Source organism: Chaetodon trifascialis, chromosome 13, assembly GCF_039877785.1.
Source record: "Chaetodon trifascialis isolate fChaTrf1 chromosome 13, fChaTrf1.hap1, whole genome shotgun sequence".
Classification (NCBI taxonomy): Eukaryota; Metazoa; Chordata; class Actinopteri; order Chaetodontiformes; family Chaetodontidae; genus Chaetodon; species Chaetodon trifascialis.
Genome location: NC_092068.1, coordinates 325,709 through 352,204, shown reverse-complemented (window position 1 = coordinate 352,204; position 26,496 = coordinate 325,709). Strand labels below are relative to the sequence as shown.

Below are 26,496 nucleotides of genomic sequence, written 5' to 3'. Positions count from 1 at the left end.
GGCACCCCCGCATCCTCCTCCTTAACCAGCAGCTGATCCCTACTGTAAACAATGGAAGCCATTGTCTCTCACGGACCCACAGACGCGGAGAAAGTTGCACAGGTTGTAAAAGTGATCAAAAAGTAGCACCAGAGTTACCGTGTTTAATGTCTCTGATGCACCAGACATTTACTAACATGTAGAACTAAAACGAATAAAAAAGACGCACAAGAAAACAGAAAAAGATAAGAAAAACTCCTAAGAGTCTCCTCCCTCTTCTTATTTCGATGGGGATCTCTGGTCTTTCCACTGGGAGTACATTTGCGTTGCTCAGTGCTATCACCTGTTCCTGTGTTTAAACAACGGAGCTGAGGCTGAATGGATCTCCCAGTGTTGTTTTAAGTAACCTGTTTGTGAAACCTGAAAGCTCCCTGTTGCTGCTTGTGGCTTTAATTTTGGCCAACTGAGCTTATTCATTCTGTTGGAATGAATTCTATTTTCTCTTATTAAAATTAGGTTATTTGGTATAACAATTTAACATGCTTTGTTACAGTTTGCTACACGATAAATACCTGGGAATTGTGTAGACAGCAGTCTCAAACCTCAGGTGGAACAACTGCCATTGAATTTGATTTACATTTAAAAATGGGTTTCTTAGAATAATGCATGCTTTTCTGTTGAAAAAAGGAAAACTATCCTACTATTTCAAACCAAACATTCTCACAGTTGTCTGACACAGGATTGTTCTTGAAGACATCCCTTCATTTGTCATACCACATTACATGCACACACACGCCATGCTTAGTGAAATTCTCCGCTTCCTCCATTCCTCCACGAGGAAAGAAGGGCCCCTTTCCTCAAGATAAGGGCAGCAGGCACCGAAGGCACCATGCCACCGAAGGCACCATGCCCTCAGCATCCACAGCGCCCCAGGTGGGAATCAAACCTGTGACCTTCTAGCTGCGAGGCGACAGTGTTGCCACTGTGCCACCAGTTGTCTGTGGGCATGTTTTCCGATCAGGTGCTTCACCAAATTGCTTATGAGGTCTACCAGTGTTGGTCTCAACAATGACATAAGTCAACTGCAACTATAACACAATAAACATTTCTTACTTTTACTTTTCTTGACAAGGCATCAATGAAAAAAAAGTGGTCTGCAGTCAGTCTACAGGTGTTTCTTTTACAAGAGCTCTGAGGTCTGTCTCTAGATAGATAAGGAAAAACATCTCATAGCAGGAAGGGCATCAGTAGTGCTGGGCGGTATGACCAAAAATGTATATCAGGGTATTTTTCAAAATTACAGCAGTTTCACGGTATATGACAGTATTTTTTTTCTTTCATCTGGAAGACAGATGTTTTAACACAGGTATATCCAGGCGCTGATTCGTGAAGAGTACCGTTATCTCGTCCAAGCATATGGAGAGACTTTCGTTCTGCTCGCTAATGTTCTTATCTCTCATAAAAGGATGAAATGCAAATAAAACAGTAAAATAACACCTCGGCTGACCAGTCAGAGTCAAGAGATTTGACTCTCACTGTAGTAACACCAATGACGATCCAGAAGGAAGTAAGCCCAGAGATAGGTTATTGCATGATGAACACTCCCTCCACTCTAGAAACCCCCTTCTCTTTATGTAAACAAACAGGACCTTTGTAATTGATCTCAAACTAACACAGACATAGGAGAAGACATAAGCAGCGTTTTTTCGAGCTGCAATATAACTTTTGACCACAAAACAGCAAAGGGAAGACATACTGTATAATTTAGCGAAGTTTTTTTCTGCTACTCTTTGGCTGTTAACTCGCAGAGTTTTTGTCGCACAGTGAGGAGACAGACATCTTCGTGATCATCAGACCAGGCTTGTATGGTTTGCATGAAGTGGCGAAATACAGTGGACATACGCTATTTTCGTCTTTTTGTTACAAGACATGCTTGCGGCTAAGGTGGTGGAGCAAATTGCTTGTGTTAGCCTGACAAAAAAAACAGCGGACACGGCTCCTCTTTTTGGCACAAGTTCTTCTGTGTCATCATGTTCTACTAGTTCTGCAGCTTCGATTTCGGAACTTTCAATGTCTGTCCCATCCATCTTCACTGTAACGTAACACCAGAGCACTACAGTTTACCTTCACCACGCCCCGCACCATGCCTGTTTAGAGGCGCAACATTGAAAACAGTCCCGTCTTAAACAATGGCACGTGGCGCAAAGTTCAGGACATTGTGTAATCACATACACCGGTATGGTGGTATATTAAAAATTCATATCATAGCAAAAATATACACCAGTATTCGGTGTGAACCGGTATACCGCCCAGCCCTAGGCATGAGCGAATTCTACTCATCTCTTCCACCGTCAATAGTTGACAGGTTTTCACATCTGTGATAAAAGGTGAAAAAAAAATCCGGTTTGTCGGATTTCTAACCTGATGTCCTCCTCATTTTCGGGAAAGCTCCAGTAGGCAATACGGAGTTGGAGTTGTTCTGGGACTGGGGGGTAGACCTTCTCCACCACCTCAAATGGGATGTGGAATGCTACTTGCTTTGCTGACAACTCCACCAGTGGAATCACCTGGCCATCTGGGGAAGACCACAGAAGAGAGAAAGATTAGCTCAGTCAACTGGATAGAAGAAATTATTCAGGTAGTGTAAGCATTTATGTTCCTTCACTCTAGTATCACATGATTGAAAGCTGTAGGTTGAATGCCTCAACCACATGAAAAAGTATTAAATAGTAACTTAACAGCAGGTTGAAAAGCAGTGTTTCTCAGCCCTCTATGGTTGAAAGTGTCTGTCTGTATCACAAATGAAACAGGTTCAGTGTGATCAGAAGTGTGCACTGTCACCCCTGTAACCACAACCACCATTGATGACACCATGTACTGACCCACCTAGAGTACACTTCTAAATCACTGCATCAAAGTGAGAACTTTAACAACTGGGGGCCAGCAAAAACAAAACCTACAGTTGTTGTTACTCTTTAAAGCAAGAAGAAATAACATTTACAGAGCAAACTTCTAAAATTTGACAGACAATTTGCCATTATTTTTTTCCATACTCCTCAACAATAACTGAAGGTCTTTACCAACCTGCAACCTGAGAGAGGTCCATATTATATTTAAACTAATTGGGATTAGTTAAATCCCCTTATACTGTATTACAGGTTGTGGAGGAGGTTGTGTGGCTCAAGTCCTTAACCAGTTGGCAACCAAAATGTAAGTCAATTTCCTCCTGGATCCATACACTTCACTTATGTTTCACAGTCCACATATATCTGCATTTTTGTCATCAGAATTTGTATGTACTGTGATTTTGTTTTGTTGATCTCAGGCTAATGTTTTTGGATATAGCACTGGGGCTAGAGAAGTTTTGTAGCACAGACCACAAAATTGTCGTACAAGTCTCTAAACATAACCACAAGTAGTGTGTTTCATCATTTTAACAGGCATGTGACTGGCAAAGGTGATTTATGTTGCATAGAGAGTGCCATCCAAACCTTAACAAGAAATGCTTTCAGATAAACATTTTCTTTATTTGCCCATAATGGCAAAATTACAATGACATAACACATCTTGCAATACAAAAAATCAATACTGTATGCTTCAAAACCCAGAAAATTTATATCATAGACACAGTATCATAAATTATAATAAATATTAAGTTCCTACTAACAATACCGTATAAATCTGTAAAATGTTTTTGTTCCCTTATTACCGATTTACACAACCATGGACAGTGGTGTAGTAACCAAAAGCAAGCATCCAAAAATTCAAGACACTGGCCACGGCTAAGGACTGTGGGCAGACATTAAGTTAAGATAGATAACGTGAGAAAATGAAGCTCTTATTTTCAAGTTCTAAACCACATCCCAAACACCCCAAAGGAGCCTGTAAGGAACAAACAAAGAGCTTAATTTACTTGTCATCTAGCTCAAGTCGCTCATAGACGTATACAGTAGACTACGCTTCTGGCTTCTGAGCTGCATCTCTGCCGCTACCATATTGCAACAGGTTTTGACTCGTTCAATTAATACTGCCAAACTTTTATGACATCTTTGAATGTTCTCAATGTCAAAACAAAGCAACAGGGTTATACACTGTTGCATTTCACAGGTGCCAAGTTATTATAAAATATTGTATTGTTTCAGACCTGTTGAATTTGATGTACCACAGTAAGTTAGCTTTACTAAGGATAGCTAACATAACTGTCCTGAGAACAAGTTAAGCAAACTTCTGTCAGATAAAGAAAAACGATTTAAATTGTAATTAGTTATATATCTGTAAAATGCTAAAAATGATATACATCAATCTTTTTATTCCTCTATATGAGATCGGAGCTAAATTAGTACTGTTAATATCTTTTGTTCTAAACATGCAGCCCTAAATAATAAATTTTCAATTGTACAAAACTGTGAGATTATTTTGTCAGAATGTCTCATTTTACGCTCGAATTCTGCACTTGCCGATACACTGAATATACTGTATATTTTTTATACATAATGTGACTTAAACTGTAAATTAGCACAATGTCAACAGTTCACTAACACTGTAATTAAAACAGAACTGTGAATTGAGTTTAAACTTAAGTGTTTGTTGTATAATTAAATCACTTTTTATTCAGTGAAAATTCTAAAAGAAAATTGCATCATGACATCATGTACAGCGTAGATGAAACCAAGTCCACTTTCGTATGACAAAATACTCGGCGAATGCCTTCCCATGGAAAAAGTACCCACGTCACTCCTCCGGAACCATAATGGGAAACGTTTGAGTCAAGGATAGAAGCTGTATTATGTGTAGCTCTGATTGTGTCTGTTTTTCTTGCAGTTGGTTTGCAAAACAAACAACCAGCAGTGGTGCTGATACAGCAGACTGTGAGCTGTAGTTTTCCTAGAAAACACACCGACCTATTTGGTTGTCAGGGTTCCTCCTGCCTGGCCTGTTTCTCGTGGTCACTCCTCCTCCTTTGTGCCAGACTGTCTCTGGGCTAGGCACAGAGGACAAGCTGGGTGTCCACAGTGCAGGCTGCTGACGGGTTGGACCTACAGTCACCTCATGGCTCACATCCACCACCGAAACCAAGCAACGCTAGTTTTCGTTTTTCAAAGCTCCATGTGGGTGGATGGGCAGGCCGTCTACAGCCTGCACTGCATACACCCGGCTTGTCCGTTCTGCCCAGCTCAGAGACACAGCAGCGATAACTGAAAGAGGTTGGTGTATTTACCATGGACACTATAGCTCACAATCCACTGAATCAGCACTGCCACAGGCCGTTTGTATTACAAACTGAGCACAAGAAAAACACAGACACAACCAGAGCATACAACCTCTTTGCATGACTCAAACTGTTAACTGAAAGTCTTTCAAAATTAACGATTCCCATTACTCAAATGTAACATTAAAATAGCTGTAGGGGCACAGGGCTCAGTGCGATTGCCCCGTGGCCCTAATTAACAGCAGAGGAGTGAACCATGTGAGCACAGTTTGCATGGGAACACAGCCGTCGAGGCAGTCATCATACAGAAGAGGGCATGGTTTCATCTAACTGGGTTAGATATGGTACACGAATAAATTTTTCGATTTAAAACAGCATTTGAAAAGAAAAATGATGCCCATCCAGGCAAACGTTTTAGCACTGTTTCAGACTGCCACACATGCACTGCAAGTCTGTATTGCCCGGGTGCTATTGCAGTAATTTCATTTATAGCACAAACTGGTTTTCACTATCCTGGATATATACTACTGTATACACAACATCTAATGCATGTCTGTCAGTCCAGGCAGAAGGGATCCCTCCTCTGGTGCTCTTCTTGGGTTTTTTTTTTTTATTATTTTTTCCCTCTTAAAGAGCTTTTTGGGAGTGTTTTATCCTTAAATGAATTGAGAGTCTATGGACAGAGGGTGTTGTATGTTGTAGGGATTGTTAAGCCCCTTGAGACAAATTGTGTTGGGCTACACACATAAAACTGACTTGACTATATGGATACGGTTTTCAATCTGTTTTCTCTTATATTTTTGACCTATTTGCTTATGAGCATATACACGTCAACTAGGTTTTTGAATGGTCTGTTTCAGATTGGGTGAAAAGACCTGTAAGAAATATCGACTGGATTATAAACAGCCTTCATAGTCTTTCCTCTTGCACCAGCCACGGGACAAAGAATGGTGGGCTGACTGTGAGAGAAAACACTGAAATGACAAATCAAGTTTTAAAGTTTCAAATTTCTACACCAATACAAAAAAACCTTGAAAACCTGGCAAGGAAGCTGATCCAAAGCTTGAACTGAAACAGCACTTGAATGAAAGCCTGTTTTTTTTTTCCCATTTAACCACAATGACATCTGGCACTGACAAACCAGTCCCAGCAAAAAAGAGCAAAATTATCAGCATCATGTTCTTTCTATCCAAAACTTTGTCGAGAGGAGTATAATGAATCTCACAGCCTCTGGAGGCCAAAAGCAGAGACTGTTAAATATTGTTGATACAAAAACTGCACCAAACAGAGAAATCAAATCAAATAGCGTTTGTGTTAGTCTACTGAAGAAAGGGAAGCTTAACCACAATAACAGAAGTCTTATTGGAAGCACAGTGGTCTGCCACTGAGAGACGAAAAAGTGATAGGTCTCAGATTACAGACCTCATTTACAAGCCACTACTACCACTGCTTCTATTTACCATATATGGAGGAAAGCACTCCATTCATATGATGCCATCATTGGTGTAAAGGCTCAGGGGCTCATGGTTACAGGCCAAGGGAAACCCATCAAGACAAGCAGACTACCACCACTCATAAGTTAGAATATGGTTGTAAATCAGTGAGCTAAGCCATAGTGTGCCAAAAAGCACAAAAACGTCAAAATATATTGAACAGGTATGTGTACACATACAAGGAATGTGTGTAATGTACTTACCCAGAAATAGACATACAGTTAATAGCAAGTTTAACAAAGTCAAACAAAGGTAAACATAAAACACATTAAGCTATTATGTTGTCTTCAGTGTTACAAACTTGGATTTGTTCATCAAAGAATACAGAAGTAGCTACAGCAGAAATCTTATTGTAACAAAATTGTTAAGTGTGAATGGATCCAAGCAAATTTTGTCTTTCTTGCCTCATCTCAACATCAAGACTGCTCTCATTAAAGTTGAATTTGTCAGGAAAGTAACTGTGATATAATTTCAGTCTGATATCATCTCAGTCTGAATCCATGGAAAGCTGGGTTGGACTGTCAGACAAACTTCTCCCAGGAGGAGACTGACGTCACTCATGTCTGTGTGTGTGTGTGTGTGTGTGTGTGTGTGTGTGTGTGTGTGTGTGTGTGTGTGTGTGTGTGTGTGTGTGTGTGTGTGTGTGTGTGTGTACTGTTTTGTTGTTTTGTGGTATATTTTGTTGGGTAATAGCGGACAACGATCATCACTTACGTTTTTCCATGTGTCTGTCTCTCAAGATAGATGCAGTATACAGTGCCAATCAAAAGTATTCACCCCCTTGGATGTTTTCCCCTTTTATTGCATTCATAAATCAATCATGGTCAAAACAATTTGGCTTTTTTAACACAAAAATTTATTGGAAAAAACTCTTTAATGTCAAAGTGAAAACAGACTTCTACAAAGTAATGTCAATGACATAAAAATATATAAAGAAATATGATGGTTTGCATAATTATTCATCCCCTTTTTAATTTAATGGTCTAATTCAATAGAGGTCCATCAAATTGTTGCCAATAGTCTCACAATTAGTGAAATGAAGATCACCTGTGTGATCTGAGTGGTGTGGGTGTGTTTCAAGTGATTGAGGTATATAACACCTGTGTCTGAAGGGTCCAGAGACTGGTTGATCAGTATTCCTGGCTACCACTACACCATGAAGACAGAAGAACACTCCAAGCAACTCAGGGAAAGGGTTATTGAGAAGTACAATTCAGGGGATGGATATAAAAAAATTTCCAAGGCATTGAACATCCCCCGGAGTTCAGTGAAATCAATCATCAAGAAATGGAAGGAATATGGCACTTGTGTGAATCTGCCTAGATCAGGCCACCCTCATAAACTGAGTGACCATGCAAGTAGGAGACGAGTGAGAGAAGCCACCAAGACCCCTACGACTACTCTGAAGGAGTTACAAGCTTCAGCTGCTGAGATGGGAGAGGCTGTGCATATAGCAACTGCTGCCCGGGTTCTTCGCCGGTCAAAGCTTTATTGGAGAGTGGCAATGAGAAAGCCACTGTTGAAGAGAAGTCATATTAGATCTCGACTACAGTTTGCCAAAAAGCATGTGGAAGACTCCATGGTCAAGTGGAAGAAGATTCTTTGGTCTGATGAGACCAAAATTGAGCTTTTTGGCCATCAGACAAGACATTATGTTTGGTGGAAACCAAACACTGCACATCACCAAAAACACACCATCCCCACTGTGAAGCTTGGTGTTGGCAACATCATGCTGTGGGGATGTTTCTAAGCAGCCGGACCTGGAAGGCTTGTAAAGATAGAGGGCAGAATGAATGCTGCAAAATACACCGAAATCCTGGGGGACAATCTTCTTCAGTCTGCAAGAGAACTACGGCTTGGGAGAAGATTTATTTTCCAGCAAGACAATGATCCAAAGCATACTGCAAAAGCTACACAGGAATGGTTAAAAAAGAACCAGGTAAATGTTCTGGAGTGCCCGAGTCAAAGCCCAGACCTCAATCTCATAGAGAATTTGTGGCTGGACTTGAAAAGGGCTGTTTATGCCCGATACCCACGCAACCTGACAGAGCTTAAGCAGTTTTGCAAAGAAGAATGGAGCAAAATTGCAGTGGGCAGATGTACAAGACTGATTGAGACTTATCCACATAGACTCACTGCTGTGATTGCAGCCAAAGGTGCATCTACGAAATACTGACTTGAGGGGGGGTGAATAATAATGCAAACAATTATTTTCATTTATATAATTTTCTTTCATTAACATTACTTTGTAGAAATCGGTTTCCACTTTGACATTAAAGAGTTTTTTCCAATAAATTTTTGTGTTAAAAAAGCCAAATTTTATTGACCATGATTGATTTATGAAAGCAATAAAAGTGTAAAACATCCAAGGGGGTGAATACTTATGATAGGCACCGTATGTAGGATGCCACGGCTGTTTCTGGTTGGCACAGCAACGTTAACCGATTAGTTCGCATCCCTGTTTCACCTATGTATATTCGGTCAGGGTGAGTGACCATTAAGCGTGCCGAACGCGCTTGCGATGTCATCAGATGAGATGCTGATCAAAATATAGGTCTGACTGTATGTGCTGACTCAGATAGTTGCATTGAATCGTCGCTGTTGCTAATTATTGAACGCAGTGTGCATTCGATGACTGACCGAGCACTGCTGAAAACACTGTTAAAACCACGCTGCCGTCTTGTTGACGGTGTGATATACGGTGCCATCAACCACGTTTTCAGTGGATAGCCGTTATCATAGCAGCCACCCATCCAGAGGGATGTCCCCCTGAAAGACTGTAGGGATGCTAGAATTTGCCAGGATGAACGAGTCATGTGCCAACCCGGGGAAAGTGGCATATACGTTTGTCACCAGGCAATTTGAGTCACAGATTACCAGACATCCCTGTGTCATTTGTGTACATTCGGTCAGGTTGAGTGACCATTAGACGTGCCAAACACGCTTTCGATGTGGTCAGATGAGATACTGATCAAAATATATAAATTTAGTTCTGACTGTATGTGCTGACTCAGATAGTTGCATTGAATTGCAGCTGTTGCTAATAATTGATCGCAGTGAAATGCCAGACACTGTGGAAACCTGACTGTGAGGTGTTGGTGACGTGAGCGCATGACTCCGCCGGTTTACAAAAATCCACTTGCGCTGCTGGCGCACAGAGTTGACCAGGTCTGAGGTGGCGAGCTTTCAGCGCACTTTTACGCCGCCGGCGCAGACCGAAATGGTCGAAAATTCCAATGCTCATTATGCCAACATCTCCCCCCTACTGCGCCGCAACGCCCATCCTGGCGCACCTCTGTACGCCTCAGTTTACCAAAATTCCAAATGCGCCTTACGCCTGCCTGCGCAGCTCGAAAATACCACTGCGCTGGCGGAGTCGAAAATAGAGCCCCTTATGTCATGGTGATAAGTGTGACAGCAGAAGGCTGAGTGAATTAACAACCACGGACAAAGTAAATTCTGAGTGTGATCTTCCAGGAGAAGACTTCTGTGAGAAGCCAGAAAGAGCACAGGCCTGAGTGGTACTCAGTTGAAGATCTTGAGGAGGACAAACTTTACAGTCACTTGGCTTGCCTTTCACCATTTATCACTCAACACACAACTAAACAACACTTGCCTGTGAATGTGTACGTGTTCTTATTTAAGTCTTTCACTTTCTGCCAACTTTCTCACTTAAAATGAGAAGAAAATGCTATCAACATGCATGTTATGTGAGTTATTGTGAGTGCCACAATGGACAAGATGAAGCAAAGTTTTTACTGTGCTAGTTTAATTTATATTACGAGAGAAAGGTATAAACAAAAAATCAGAACATATGTTGGATGTGGCCCTTATGTTATGAAGGAGTGATTTTTCAACTGAACTGAAAGATTTGCTTGCTATTGAGGGAGCAGATATAATGAACTACCTGGTCATTCAGACATCGGTTTGCTCTAGAAACCAAATGAAAGCATACATAAGTATGGAGCAGTTCGTTAGCAGTTAGCAGTTCGTTCAGTTTGTTAGGTCCACGACCTCAGTACCAAGTTGCACCAGGATGACTATTTTTACGTTTTTGCAAGGGTGCATAACTTTTATTGTCCTGTGGATTAACCTAGCAGCAAACAAATGTTCAGTCGCAGTGCTCAATGTGGACATATACAAGTGTTTCCTCTACATTCATTTTGGAGTGGCGGGCCACCATTCCTAAATCCGAGCCATCGCTCCTTCAAATTTTTTTCTTTTTTTTTTTTTAATTGTCCCAAATACACCACCACCGCATGTCTCCACCTTCACAGTAGAGACCGACGTTAATTACTCGCGAGATTGGATCGGTGATGATCTGGGGGTGCTTCAGCAAGGCTGGACTCAGGCAGATTCATCTTTGCAAAGGACGCATAAATTAGGCCACTTACAGCAGGACAATGCTCCATGCCACACAGCTAGGTCAATTAAGGTGTGGATGAAGGACCACCAGATCAAGACCCTGTCATGGCCAGCCCACTCTCCAGACTTGAACCCCATTGAAAACCTCTGGAATGTGATCAAAAGGAAGATGGATGGTCACAAATCATCAAACATAGCTGAGCTGCTTGATTTTTTTGCACCAGGAGTGGCAATCATCTAATCCACTTCCTCAATACATAAGCAGTTGTTGCTAGTGTGCAATGCATTTGGTATTCTTTGTAGACTGTTTGTTACACTTTGTTAGAACAAGCTCATTTGCCAGACCTATTTTATAATCAAAAGCAATAACCAAATCACAGATCCAAGTGTCATTGTACACAGGAGTACTCACAGTTTTGTTATGAACTCTCCTGTGGGGTCTGTGAGACCCTGATGTCTATTACTTGAATTTACTGGGACGCTTGAAAAATTTCCTCTAAAACACCTCAATCTTTTTGTGTGCAATAGAATCAGAATCACAAGAAATTTAATAATAAACTGATACATATGATAACAAACAGACAAAAAAAACTCATAAAATCTTTTCTGCTACCACAAATACTAGTTGTAGCCTGTCTCCCAGAGAGAAAGTTTAAACATTTTTTCAAACAATTGATGGTTTATATAATATCTAGTTTCAGAAGATGATTTCCCCTAAAAGCTCTTCTTAACTTTGTGACAATTTCCTTTAAAATAAAAAGGCACATTGCTATATCTTTAAGTTGTCCATTTATTACCAAGGCCTTTATTAGTAATACAAGTCAGATTGCACATACATGACACCGTCCCACATCAGGCCCTCCTACTCCTCCTGAAGGTCCAGATACCAGACTTTGCAAGACACAGTTGCCTGGGCAGCTGTAACAGAAATGCATTTCTTAGTGAACTCCAAGCAATATGACATAACACAAATACATACAATTTCACATTACAGTACAACTACTAAAGCCAGTCACAGGTAATTCAATTCAATTTTATTTGTATAGCGCCAAATCACAACAGAAGTTGTCTCAGGACACTTTCCATATAGAGCTGGTACAGACCAAGCTCTTTTAGGTACAGACCAAGCTCTTTTAAGGTAACTGTTAAAATGTTACCAAGAGTAGTTCTAATATATCAGGCTACAAACCTGCACCTCTGATGATGAGTCCTCTGCTGTCCTTGGTTTGTCTCTGTTGTGGGTTAGGCCTGTATGCAGGAAACAGTTTACTTTATGCAGGAAACAGTTTACTCTTACGTCATATAAAATGTGTAGTTACAAGTATGGCAACATCTATGTCTATCAAGTACATTTACACGAGGCAACACACACACACACACACACACACACACACACACACACACACACACACAGACAAGCGAGAAGCAGAAGGGGTTTCCATACAAGTCAACAACAAAGCTAGCTGAGCTAACATTGCAATATTTCATTTTAAAGATCCACAAAAAACAACATGGAAAAACAGTTACACACATTCAGCCTACTGCTCTCATTATTTAATTGGCTTAAAATGGGGGTTAACATTCATTGAGTTTCTCTTGACTGTGCCTGAATATTTAATATTCCAACATTAATGCAGCTCATGGGCCAATAACAAATGCTAACAACAGTAGTCGTGCAACATGCTAACACCAAGTTCAACTGGCTAACATGCAAAACAAACATAGCAAAAGAAAAATAACAACTTACAGCTTCCAAGTTTGAAGTCGTTATCAATCCATCCTTGAGCTTCATTAATCCTTTTTTAAATTTCTACTGGCCCTCATTGAGAAATCTGTCTGAAATCAAATGATTTGTGCAAACAAAAGACTTTTCCCATTGTTGACAATACACCCAAACGTATGTGTGCACAAGCACTGAAAAAGTGAATTTTTTTTATAATGTGACCCCTTTAAAAAATGATATGCTATACTTCTTCCAATGGCATAGCAAAAAGAAAAGAAAGTCCTGGGCACACAAAATAGGATACATTTCCTTTGTTCTTTAACAACCTACACACAGTGCTAGTAAAAATCATTACACACCCAAACACATTCACAATAATGTTACTAGTAATGATTGAGGACCAGTTGATTTTCCTCTCCGATCTTTCATCTGTGCAAACTTGGGTTAAAAATCTGATTGTAGATCTACTTTTTTAAAGTGTCAGTACTTTCACTATCAAATGTATAATAAATGGAGATTGTATCATTTTAGACATCTGGTACTGAAAACATACTGACGCATCAATACTTTTGACAATCTAACTGCTATGAATTGTGAAATACCCCCTGGGGATTGATAAAACCTTATAGATATCATTACCAATTACATTTTGTATTGCTACTCTGAATCTGCAAATCAACTAGTAACTAAAGCTGTGAGATATGTAGAGGAGTAAAAAATACAATATTTGCCTCTAAATAAAATTGTCAAGCACAAGTACCTCAAATTTGTATTTGTACGGTGTACAGTGCGTAAGTAAAAGTACTTAGTTCCACCACTGGAAACTTGCCACCTTCATGGTAAATTGAGAAATGCCATGAAGTTAGCTAAGGCTAGCCAAACCAGATAACATTGCATAGGGAGGTGGCGGTCTTTATGTTACATTGTTCTGTAAGGCAGTCGCTGCTGTACCAATATTTGTGCTTTTGTTGCTTGGGCTGCAGGTAATCAAACTGTGCTCATGCCAAACTCTCATGTCATTGGAGAATCATTCTCATGTAAGTCCACTTTCCTGTAGCCTTCAAACATGACTCGAGCAACAGTGCATATTAATGTTCTCTACTAAAATAGAAGCTTGCCTAAAGCTTTAAAAGTTGTTTTGTGTCTCTGGATCAACACAGTTCATATAAATTACCTATTTTGACAAGGAGTTTGCAGGTATGAACTGCAGTCTATATAGGATGAAGCATTCTTTACAATTCAGAGCTCTCCCCCCAGTGTTTTCATTAGTGAGTTATAAAAAAAGTCAAATTGTTTATATGACCACCGACTTAAAAATATATATTTTCACTTTTTTTGACCTGTGTGGGTGTGATCGTCAGGTATTGTGGAAAGTAAATTTCTCTTGTTTGTGAGACAGATGAAATCAAGTTCCTCTTTACAAATGCCACCACAACATCTCACAACCATCATTCATTAGCAGAGCTGAATAGTTACTTCCTCTGCATTCCTCTTTTTTTATGGGACACGTTCAGGGAATTAAATTAGCACCTCTCAAGTACAGGGTAAATCTTGGCTGTGGCAGGTAAAAAAAAATGATGACCTGGCATGGCAGAGTTCCTTCTTCCTTATGTAGAGAAATATTATTTTTAAAAAGGAATTCTTAAGGTAAGGAATTCAGGTTACGTGATTCTACATTCCACATTTCAACTGTCTGGTGCCACAGAGTTAAGAGACAAATTGGCAGGATACATTTTTATCTTTGGAACAAATTGTGAGGAGTTCAAACAAACATTTCAAATAGAATAAAATGGATTTCACAATAAATCAGTTTGTTCAGACTAAGGTATTTTTATTTTAACTGAGCTCTTACTCTGACAGTGTAAGACGCTGCGTATGAAAGCAGTTACTGTCATTCACTAGCACTGATGGCTGTTACTGTGGCACAGGGCTTTCTACTTGTTGATTGGTTTAGTAAACAGGAACATGGAGGGGTCTCTCGAGAATAACCCCTAAGAAGAGCCTGTGGTTGCTATGAGGCATCTGTAGCCAGTAGCCACATTCCCAGGACACTTCCATGACATTATAATCCATATAATGATTTAAAAACACAGTACAAATCCTCTTTGAAAAAGGCTTCCACATTGGGATTGGAGGAATAGCTTGTTGACTAACTTGTGAAAAACTGCCACCATAATTTTGATTAAATCCAAAAAAGTTCAGTGATATGTCAGTCTTGCTTTTTTTTTTTACTGTGTAGCAATAATAACAGTTACAGCCATATTGCTAAACTGACAAAAAAGATTATCTATTGTATCAATCCAATTAATATGTATATTACAATTATATTTTTTAAAATACTATACAAACAAATACAATGTGTTTCCCAACAACAGGTAATACTGGCAATGTCCTTTAACCCTGTTGTAACTAACATAATGCCTTTTACACTCACTGTGTGTGTTCATGGATGTAGTCAGAATGAATGAAAATGTTTGTGTGTGTGTGTGTGTGTGTGTGTGTGTGTGTGTGTGTGTGTGTGTGTGTGTGTGTGTGTGTGTGTGTGTGTGTGTGTGTGTGTCCTTCTCCAACCTTTAATCTTGACAGTTGGGGAGTTGGGTCCAGCCGACTGCTTCCTCCATCCCCTCCAGTTTTGACAGAGACTCTCGGCCTCAGAGATGAAGGAACACAGAGAGTCTTCCTCGAACCGGTCCGAGTCTTCGAAGGAGAACCTCTCCCCATCCTCCCACTCGGCGAACATAAGTTCCATTACATCCACTTTTTTAACTACCTCGGAGTCCAGCAGACTGTGACTTGAGGCCACGGCCTTTCTTCAGTCTAAAAATCCAGGCAAAATCCGACGAATAGTGTACAACTCTTGCGGCGAATCAGGGCTCTCAAGACTGGGGGAGGGGAGGCCACTAGAAACCAAAACACAGCTGAGAGGCTTACCGATGGGCCCTCAAACACTACTACATAATACAAATTCTGACAAAGCGGAGTTCTCCATGAAATAGTCTGCACTAAACACACAACAAAACTACAAAGTGTTTAGATGTAACTCATATGTTTCTCATATATTCAAATCAAACAACTGATTTAGATCGATTTATCAACCCACTCCATACCGCCCGGTTGAGTCGCGGCCCCCAACCTATTAATTACAACCTGTCGTTTGTTTGACTGTACTACTGCCGACTGCTGCCCCTGAGAGGACAAACGAGCCCTACACACCGGCTAAGCAGTGTTGCTATCAAACAAACTGACAATGCAAAAGTGAAAAAATCCAACCACAATGCAGCTAAGAATGCGAATACATCATACTGAAGCTTTGCAACAACGTTGGCTCTGGGTAGCGATGTGATTAAATCTGTAAGAGGTCATTAAACAGGTTTCCTTCATCCCGATGTCTTACTCTTCTCAGCCAATCAACTGGACTACACTTGATATCTCGATTATTTATTGTAGCATTACAGCAGTCCTGAAAGCATTCAATCAAACTATAATTTAAATAGGCCACTGTCAAAAACATGCATAGTATTGTCAAATGTCTTCTTTGTTCTACATTTAGTGTGCTAACGTTAGTTTCAGGGTATTATGCTAGGCTGCTAATACAAATAACATTTAGCCAACGCTGGCTGAGAAGCTATCTATGCTAATAACTGCATACCGAGATAACACTTACAGATGTCATCGACTGCAGACTACTATATTAGGGTTAGATTTGGTTTTGAACCCGACAATAGGTTTGTTTAGGTCGGTTTACCTTCGCTCTGGTAAAAAATACCCTTTAGCCGTTAGCCGTGTACTTGTGCTAGAAAGCTAACCCCCAATCGGCTAAGTTCAACTAGCTTGAATAGCTGTTTGTTTACATTTAATGGTGAGGCTGAACCCTGCCATACTTAACGGACTAAATTCTTATTTATATCGCCGATCCTCTGGAGTTTTACATTTCCCTAAGTTGCATATGTTTCATATTTCGATATTATTCTGGGCTCCGAGCTCAATGTTTCCGTTCTTTGTATTATTGTTACTACCTTCTGCTAGACGTTAAAAGCTGGTATATTTCTCCCTTCAGTTCGGGCGCAAAACTTCTGATCGGTCCATCAGATATCCTTTGCGAATGAGATCGGCTGTCCTTAGTCGTCTCTTCCTTCAAATAACAACGGCATCCCCGTATCCTTCTCGTCCAGACTCTGTCAGAGAGTATCAGTCTGCCGGGGGAAGATGGCTCACTTCTCTTACAGCACCTCCTTCGTCAGCTGATCACAGCTTCCGGCTGCCAGCTCTACATAGGCAGCGGTTCAGGTGGGTAGCGGTTAGGCTGGAAAACAATACAGCCAAGCGAGGTAACAGCAAAACAAATAAGCTTAAGCATACTGTCATGTCGCGCGCACTGACAGTTCAGACTTGCTATTGGTCATTTAGATACTTGACATATGATTAATGTATTTTATGCCATAAATATGGCCATAAATCAGGCTGACCAAAAATGTGCATCTTGTTTTAACTGGTTGTTTCATTGATAGCTGTTTTACAATACAGTCAAAAAGGCCGCTTCTGGATATATTACTTAAATCAAGCACTCTGGGGCCTTTCTGTGAGAAGTTTGCACGTTCTTCCCGTGCTTGCGTGGGTTCTCTCCGGGCACTCCGGCTTCCTCCCACAGACCAAAAACATGCTCATTAGGTTAACTGGTGAGTCTAAGATTACCCTTAGGTGTGAGTGTGAGCATGAATGGTGATAGGCTCCAGCCCCCCCACAACCCCGAAAGGGATAGCCGGGGAAGAAAATGAATGAATGAATGAGTGAATGAATGAATGAATGAATGAATGAATGAATGAATGAATGAAGCACTCTGCATGAATAAACCCTCTTATACTCATTATGAGTAAAGGCCATATTTGTAAGAACTGGTCAGAGGATTTGCTTAAACCTGGGCAAGGCAGTGTTTCTTATTTTAATTTTTAATTTTATTTTCTTTTGCATCAAAGGGCCACAATAATCGATCCACTTTGCTGCTGTAATACTGGAAATTTCCCCATTGTGGGACTAATAATGAAATATCTTATTTTATCTTATTTCAAGCTTGTTATGCAAATAAGTTGTTTGGCTTGTTAACAGATCAACTAGTACTCGTTCAAAAATGCCATCAACATAAAATGACTACATTTTTTTTTTTTATTTACTTTTTATCCGTTTTCTTTTAGTAACATACATATATGTGCCGGCTGGGCACAAAGACATACAACATAACATGACGAGGGGAGAATTTGAGCATTAAGTAAAACAGCGAGCCAACATAAGCACATCACACATAAAAATATAAAGATGCTACTTGAAAATAGGGAAAAAACATTTCTTATTAAAGGGTTTGACCTTATCTTTGTGATCTATATGAAATCAGGTCTTACAGATGACACATAACTGAGCCATTTTGACCAGTTTGCTTCAAAAATATCAGTTTGGGTTCTTAATTTGAATGTAATTCTCTCCATAACATATATACAGTATTATAAATTATATCAATCAACTCATTTATTGTTGGTTTGTCTTTCTAAAGCCATTTTCTGGTCAAAGCCTTTTTACACCCTACTAAGAACACACGCAAAAGGTATTTGTCCCACTTTAAGTCAGAGAGCCAAAGTCTCAAAAATTGATTGAACCTGACATGATCTGCCATACTTTTTATATGTGTTTTTTTCTGTTAACTTCGACCCTAAGAAAGAATAATTGGAGGGTCTGCTCTGCCGGAAATATTGCGAAAAAATATTGCACCCTTTATTTTTTATCAGAAAAATGTGAAAAAATTTTTTTTTCTAAAATCCTCAGTGGGTTGGGTAGGCTGTCAATAAATGCATTCCAGATACACAGAACCAGGGACGGCTGGTATAAATGGGCTAACAGGGCGAAGCCCTCCCAAGCTAACACAAAAAAGATGAGAAAATTATTTTTTAATTTTTTTTTAATTTACAACAGATTGTTTTAAGTTTAGGTGAAACCAAAGGTAGCAACAGCACCAATCAGTCAAAAGTAAAGCATAGAATATCTCTTAATGGGCTTATTTTTTCCAGCCCCAGCAGATACAGTCTGCTTTCATTCATTTCGTTCTTGTAAGTGATTGACAGGTGTCATGTCACACCCCCGTGATTTACTGATCATTTGGGCTAACTTCAGTCAGCCCACAGGCCGCTGACTTTTGACCAATAGCAGCGAGTTAACGCAGCGGTGCTGTTATTTGTGCCAGAGTGGGGAAGGAGGGAGAAAAAGTTCAGCTATGGCGGGCGTTAGCATGAATGAGGTGGATTATTTGCTTTCTTGTCCATTTTCCACAATGTCTTTGGAGGAAAAGCTGGAAGTTAAGAGACTGGGATCACATCGGCCAAACAATGTTCAAATAAAAGGTTTTGCGTTTCTTGGTTTGACAGAAAGGACTGGCTAACGGCAAGTGTAGCTAAGAATTCACTCTTCTGTTTCCCGTGCTTACTTTTTGGAGGAGATACGGCATGGACTCAACAAGGAATTGTGGATTTGAAACATTTGTCAGACAAAATTAGAAAACATGAATGCAGCACAAGTCACATTGGAAACAGCGTCAAGCTGTCCATGTTAGGAAAAGTTAACATCGCCTGTCAGCTGGATGAGGGCCACCGCATCGCTGTACAGAGACACAACGAGCTGGTGAAAAATAATAGACATTCACTATCAAGGATTGTGGACTGTATTAAATTTTGCGGAGCACACGAGTTAGCTCTACGGGGGTCTGACGAATCTTCCACTTCAACCCAACGCAGCGTATTTCTGGACCTGGTTGACCAATTTTCTTTTTTAAACAGCCAGTTAGCAGATCACCTGTCTAACACACAAGTTGCAAAGTATACGTCCAAGACTAGCCAAAATGAGTTGCTTGATTGTATGTTAGCTGTTTATGAACAAAAAGTGACTGATGAAATATCGCAGACAGCATTTGTGGCTGTGCAAGCTGCTGAGACAACCGATGTGGCATGTGTAAGCCAGTGCGTAATTGTGCTCAGGTACATCACTGAAGGCTCTGTTGTGGAAAGGTTTCTCGGATTCTCACCTTTAGTGGACAGAACTGCGGAGGGACTTGAAAAACTCCTGAAGGAAAAGCTCCAGCCACATAAACTGGAAAACAAACTGATCGCACAGACTTACGATGGAGCAGCTGTGATGAGCGGCGCATCATCAGGCCTGCAGGCCAGATTAAAGGAAATGTTCCCTCATGCGCACTTTGTGCACTGTTACGCCCACCAGTTAAACCTGGTCATGCAACAGGCTTGCTCATCACTCACACCCGTCAGAATATTTTTTGCCAACATCTCGGCGTTTGCGACATTTTTCTCCAAGACACCAAAGAGAAGATGAAGTATGTGGCAGGAGGATCCCAGCCTCAGGACAAACAAGATGGAACTTTAAAAGTCGCACTGTCCACACCGTGTTTGAACATCAGGACACTTTGAAACAGTGTTTTGATAAAATCCGGAATGATGAATCGTGGGACAGTGTGTCAATCCAACAAGCCCACGGCCTGTCCGCAATGCTGGCGGATGTGAACTTTCTTTTCTTTTTATCATTTTTTCACTCTGCTCTACTACATGTGGATATCCTATACAGCATCCCTCAGAAACGAAACACTGACCCTCTCAAAACTAGGCAGGCCCTGGAGAATTTTTCCTGCTCCATAGCTGAACTGAAGGAAAAGCTGACCGCTGATGACACCCAGGTACATCCAGATGCAGACACAGCTGCTGCAGCAACCCCGTGGAGGAGGCGGCGGTCCGAGAATGTTTCAGTGGCTGCACAGTGCTGTGAAATAATGATGGAGCAATCAAAGGCTCGCTTTGGAAAGGCCCGACACTTACAGTCTTTTGAACTTATTGACCCTGAACTGTTTCCGTTGTTTAAGACCGGCTTCCCACAGAAGCAGCTGGACATCGCAAGTGAACATTTCCCAATGATCTGCAAAGAGAAACTGAAAGGTGAGCTGATTGTGATGTACAGTAATGCGGAGTTTGCGGGGTTAAAGTCGGCTTTGTCACTTTTGAGGATGCTGACGGAGAACAACCTTCAGAGCACCTTTTCTGAGACACTGAAATTAACACAAATAGCCATCACAACTCCGATGACATTGGCAGTCAGAGAGGTGTTTCAGTACGCTCGAGAGGATTAAATCGTTTCTCCGAAGTACAATGGGGAGAGAGAATGGGACAGATTGAATGCACTTGCCATGCTGTCTATCGAGAGGGACTTCATCCAAAAATTACCAGACTTCAATGACATGGTGATGAACCTGTTTGCATCCCAGAAAGGCCTTCGATGTGAGCTTCTTTTCAAATAAGGCAGGCCCATCATGTAGAACTGTTAAAGGACTGTGACACCTTGTTTTTGCTGAGGTTATCTGTTGTACTGAAGGCGTGTTTGGCACTACATGTCGCCAAACAGTTGTAATAAGACAGTTGCAGCAGTCTATCTGTGGGCAGTCGTTGCAGTTGGAACACATTTTGTAGTGTGTATCTGCATGTGTGTGTGTATATGTGTGTGTGTGTGTGTGTGTGTGTGTGAGAGAGAGAGAGAGAGAGAGAGAGGGAGGGTGTAGAGAGAATGAGAGTGTGTGTGTGTGAGAGAGAGAGAGAGGGAGAGAAAGAGTGTTGATGTAGAGCACTAAAAAAGAATAGTGTACCTGTAATTTGTGTGTATCATAGGTGATGCTGCTTTTGCAGCTGTGTTAACTATTGAATCGGTATTATGCATTTGTTAGCCCACCCACCAAATTTCACCACCAGCCACCACTGCACAGAACACATGTGCTGACAACATCCACTAAAAAAAATAGGTCTTAAATAATATTTCTACATGATTTTGCACCAATTTAATGCAAAAATAAGTGTTTTCTCACTTTTTTTTTCCAATATTTTCATCTTTATTTCACTGGCAATCAACTATTCCCCCAAGTTAGAACATCAGTCAATATGCCATTCTTTTCACCGAACAGTATACTCATTCCACAAAAAAAATTATTAAAATCCAACCAAAAATCATTGGATCTGTGTTGATTTCACTACTAGTTGATTCAGAATCTCAAATCAAATCAACTTTATTTATATGGCACTTTTAACACAATGCAGCAACACAAAGTGCCTCACAGAGGGTAAAAACAAAAACAAAACAACCCGAAACCTCCCACCCCCCCAAATATACACATAGATACACAATTACATACACGCTCACGCACATATATAGATATACGGACCGACATACATATCCACACACACGAACATACACACACCCACATACATCCACTATCTGTCGCTGAGGAGACATGGCTGGGTACCAAAATCTGAGGTGAGGAAGAAGCTACCTTTGGGGGCCATGCACACCGAGAGGAATCATGGTCCATGACTGTGGGGGCGCTGACACAGGGACCACCCCAGCCCAGGCAGACAGGAGGCTCCACACCAAGGTGTAAAGCTCTCTAGCTACCCGGGCCAGGGCCATCCATGGAACAGCACCCCCATCGGTGAACCAGAATCGATTCCGGTGTGGTAGGCCCCCAGGAGGAAACACTGGAAAATCGAGGGGCTAGAACAGTAAAATAAGATAAAAGGTATAGAAGCTAAAACTGAGGATAAAACAATATGTATGAATATATATCATATATATATATATGAATGTATAAAATAGACCATAAATAATGACTAAAACAATTGAAATAAAACATTGAAATAACATAATAAAAAATAAAAATAGGGCTGCACGGTGGCGCAGCAGGTAGTGCGCGTGCCTCACAGCAGGAAGGTTGCCGGTTCGATCCCCGGGTCAGGCAGGGCCTTTCTGTGTGAAGTTTGCATGTTCTTCCCGTGCATGCGTGGGTTCTCTCCGGGTACTCCGGCTTCCTCCCACAGACCAAAAACATGCTCATTAGGTTAATTGATGACTCTAAATTGTCCGTAGGTGTGAGTGTGAGTGTGAATGTTTGTCTGTCTTTGCATGTGGCCCTGCAATCGGCTGGCGACCGGTTCAGGGTGTACCCCGCCTCTCGCCCATTGTAGCTTGGATAGGCTCCAGCCCCCCGCAACCCCGAAAGGGATAGGCGGTATAGATAATGGATGGAAAAATAAAAATAAAAAATAAAAATTTATATAAAATAATAATAAAAAATGTAAGAATAGAAGTCAACTTAAGAAATTATAAATAGTTAAATGAGTCAGTTAAAAGCCTGATTAAAAAGATGGGTCTTGAGCCTCTTTTTAAAAACATCAACATTCTCTGCGGCCCTAAGGCTCTCTGGGAGGCTGTTCCACAATCGGGAGCCATAATAACTGAATGCCGCCTCCCTGTGTGTTCTAGTTCTAACTTGTGGTATTGTTAAAAGGCCACCACCGGAGGACCTCAGGGTCCACGAGGGTTGATAGGGTAAAAGTAATGCAGATAAATAAGAAGGCCCAAGATCGTTAAGACACTTAAAAACTAGTAAAAGAACCTTAAAATCGACCCTGAAGCGCACGGGAAACCAATGCAGCGATTTTAAAACAGGTGTAATATGCTCCCGCTCTCTGGTCCTCGTCAGCACTCGTGCTGCTGAGTTTTGTAATAATTGTAAGTTATGCATGCTCTTTTTGGGAAGACCAGAGAGCAGGGCATTACAGTAATCTAAACGACAAGAGATAAAGGCATGCATCAGCACCTTCGTACTGGCCTACATGTCAAAAATCACGCCCAGATTTTTTACTGATTTTGAGGGTATAAAATCCTGTAACTTTGGTAAAAGTTTCTCTCTCTGGCCTTCAGGACCAATGACTAAAACCTCTGCTTTGTCCCGGTTGAGCTGTAGGAAGTTTGCTGCCATCCATGACTTGATGTCTAAAATACAGTTAAAGGGCATCAATTGGCCCTGTGTCATCAGGAGACACGGCAATGTACAGTTGCGTATCATCAGCATAACTATGGAAGCTGATGCCGTGCCTCCTGATGACGTCCCCAAGGGGCAGCATGTAAAGATTAAAAAGAGTTGGACCTAAAATTGACCCTTGGGGAACCCCACACTTTATCTTATGGGTTCCTGAGGAACATGTATCCATACTTACAAAGAAACTTCGATCAGTGAGGTAGGTAGGTAAAATAGAATTTTAGGCTACTCTCAAAATTCCGAAAGACATACTGGATATATAACATGGTTGTTAATGTCCACATTATTAAACATCATGGCCTAGGCATCTTTTTAATTTCAACATAACCCTGTTCTCCCAATGGAAATGTGTCACACAAGAAATATAATACAGCAAAATGACTTTCATTATTTTATTGCCTCAGATGACAACTATTGCAACTTTAACGGAACAAAATAATTTAACATAACTTAATTAACTAGGTGCAGCTCCCTGTGAGGATTTTGACATAACCCTGTTCTCCCAATGGAAATGTGTCACACAAGAAATATAACAGCAAACAAGACTGGCAGGGTGGGTTATACAGCAGTGCTATAAAAGATGCCCCCCCAACACACACACACACACACACACACACACACACACACACACACACACACACACACACACACACACAGCCTACTTATGTGTCCCTGTCTTCATGCGCAAGTTCAATCCTTTACATTGGCTCTTGCACAGGACCATCCTCGGGCACACATGCTTTTCTTGCAGCTGCAGTATTTGCTGTCTTTGAGTTCAGAAGGTTTTGCCTCTGTCAGCATCATGGCTGCCACCAATTTGCCATTGACAAGTTGTTCCCCAAAATCATTGGCAGCTGGGTAGGCTGGCTGACCCATGTGTGCCCGATTACACACAGCCAACTGATGCAGGGCTCAGCAAAGGTGCAATAGGAAGCCATCTTCAGTTGGTGGAAGGCAACGCGTGTCTCCTTTGATGCTCACAAAGAGATGGGCTTGCAGTGCATCAGCTGTTTAATAGCAGTTGTGTAGGCCCACCTTTTTCCTCTTCTGTACAGATAGCTCACTGTGTCACATCAGGTAAGTATGTAGGTGCTGAGGAGAAGGGATGTAAGATCTGAAGCTGCAACATCATACTACCACACCAGAGCTTCTGTGATGGCATGAACAGATAGGAAGATATCCCATCTTCTTCACCCACAGCTCCTGCAGCCGTTCCATGTGTGTCAGTTGCAACCACTACAGCCAACCCATTTTATTGAGCTTTTGTGACTTTGGCTCCCCGACTAGAAAGGCCTCTTTCCTAAAGCAGCAGGCACCAAAGGCACGGTGAAGACATGCCCCCGGTGCTCACAGTGGGAATCGAACCCGGTACCACCATTGCACCGTGCAGCCTCTCCAACAACAGCATCAACATTAACAACTACCCACAGTAAGTAGTCTGTTTCTTTGTTTTGTCAAAATTGAAATTAATTGGTAGTAATGTGGGCAGCACGGTGGGGCAGCAGGTAGTGCGCATGCCTCACAGCAAGAAGGTCACTGGTTTGATCCCCGGATCAGGCAGGGCCTTTCTGTGTGAAGTTTGCATGTTCTTCCCGTGCATGCGTGGGTTCTCTCCGGGCACTCCGGCTTCCTCCCACAGACCAAAAACATGCTCATTAGGTTAATTGGTGATGTAGTGACTTGATCTTTCGACGAAAACAAAAAAAACCTAAGCCATTAGGAGGCTGCTACCGGGAACTAATTGACGCGTCGTCGGTGGCATTTCCAAAGAATCCAATGTCCATTCGTGTTCAAGACATATTTATTTTACGGTCACCAATCCCATTGACAATACACTTGATTAATCTACACGCACTTATCTTTTATAACTTGTATGCAAAATAAACACAAAAGGGCTCAAAGTTAGGCCACTAACGGCGGTCGAAAAACTGTGTGCCTCTCCCAGTCAGCAGCACCCTTGTCAAGCAATTAACTCTTCTTCTTCTTATAGATTACGTGAGCCATTGTCTACATGCACCACCTACTGGGGCAACCAGGGACAACACACAACAAAAAATGGCTCTAACAGGTGAGTCTAAAATTGTCCTTAGGTGTGAGTGTGAGCGTGAATGGTTGCTTGTCAGTATATGTTGCCCTGCGATCGGCTGGCGACTGGTTCAGGGTGTACCCCACCTCTCGCCAGTTGACAGCAACCCGCAACCCTGGAAAAGGGATAGTCTGGTATAGACCATGGGTGGATGAATGGATGGATGGTAGTAATGTGTGCCATTGTTAATGTTTTTTCTTTTAACAGTTATTAGATGACCTTTGGCATCTGCTCGACACAACAGTGGATCAAAGTAGAAGAGGCTCAAGTGTCACAGCAGATGCCACAGTTAGCAGAGGTGAACCTGGCAAGAACAGAAGATCCCCTTGTCCACTGGAGTAGACAGAAACACCAACATCCCCATCTTTACCAGCTGGCTCTCATGTTTTTATGTTGTCCTGCATCTTCTGAAAGGGCATTTTCTAAGGTTGGAGAAAGCACAAAAACAAAGTTTTATTTGTAAAACACTAAGATTGTTATTCACCCTAACCCCAGGCAGAGCTGCAGTCCTACACACTTCTCTGCACTTCCATTAGAGCAGTTACCCACCCAGCACTCCATAGAGACAGTTTCTGCCCCCCAGCCATGTAAACTAAGAAAACCAAAAGTACAGAGAATGAAATAAATGAATTAATTTCAGACCATAATATTGATTTATTTTGTCTGACTGAAACCTGTCTGTGTTCTGAAGTGTATGTTAGCCTAAATGAAGCTACTCCTCTGAGCCATATTAAT

General features: G+C 41.2%; 2 protein-coding genes across 3 annotated transcripts in view; one reads left to right on the top strand and one right to left on the bottom strand.

The window, feature by feature from the left end:
• The window catches only part of zswim8 (zinc finger, SWIM-type containing 8), a 425,535-nt gene extending 408,523 nt beyond the window's left edge, over nucleotides 1-17,012 (bottom strand). For both annotated transcript variants that reach the window (XM_070977145.1, XM_070977142.1), the window contains exons 1-2: nucleotides 15,341-17,012; nucleotides 2,401-2,554 (exon numbers count right to left, since the gene is read on the bottom strand). In XM_070977145.1, the coding sequence (XP_070833246.1) occupies nucleotides 2,401-2,554; nucleotides 15,341-15,518 (332 nt within the window). In that variant the 5' untranslated portion in view covers nucleotides 15,519-17,012. The remainder of the gene's footprint in view (nucleotides 1-2,400; nucleotides 2,555-15,340) is intronic.
• LOC139340971 (transmembrane 9 superfamily member 2-like) overlaps nucleotides 1-26,496 on the top strand; it is a 369,464-nt gene that overhangs the window by 273,555 nt on the left and 69,413 nt on the right. The window lies entirely within an intron of this gene.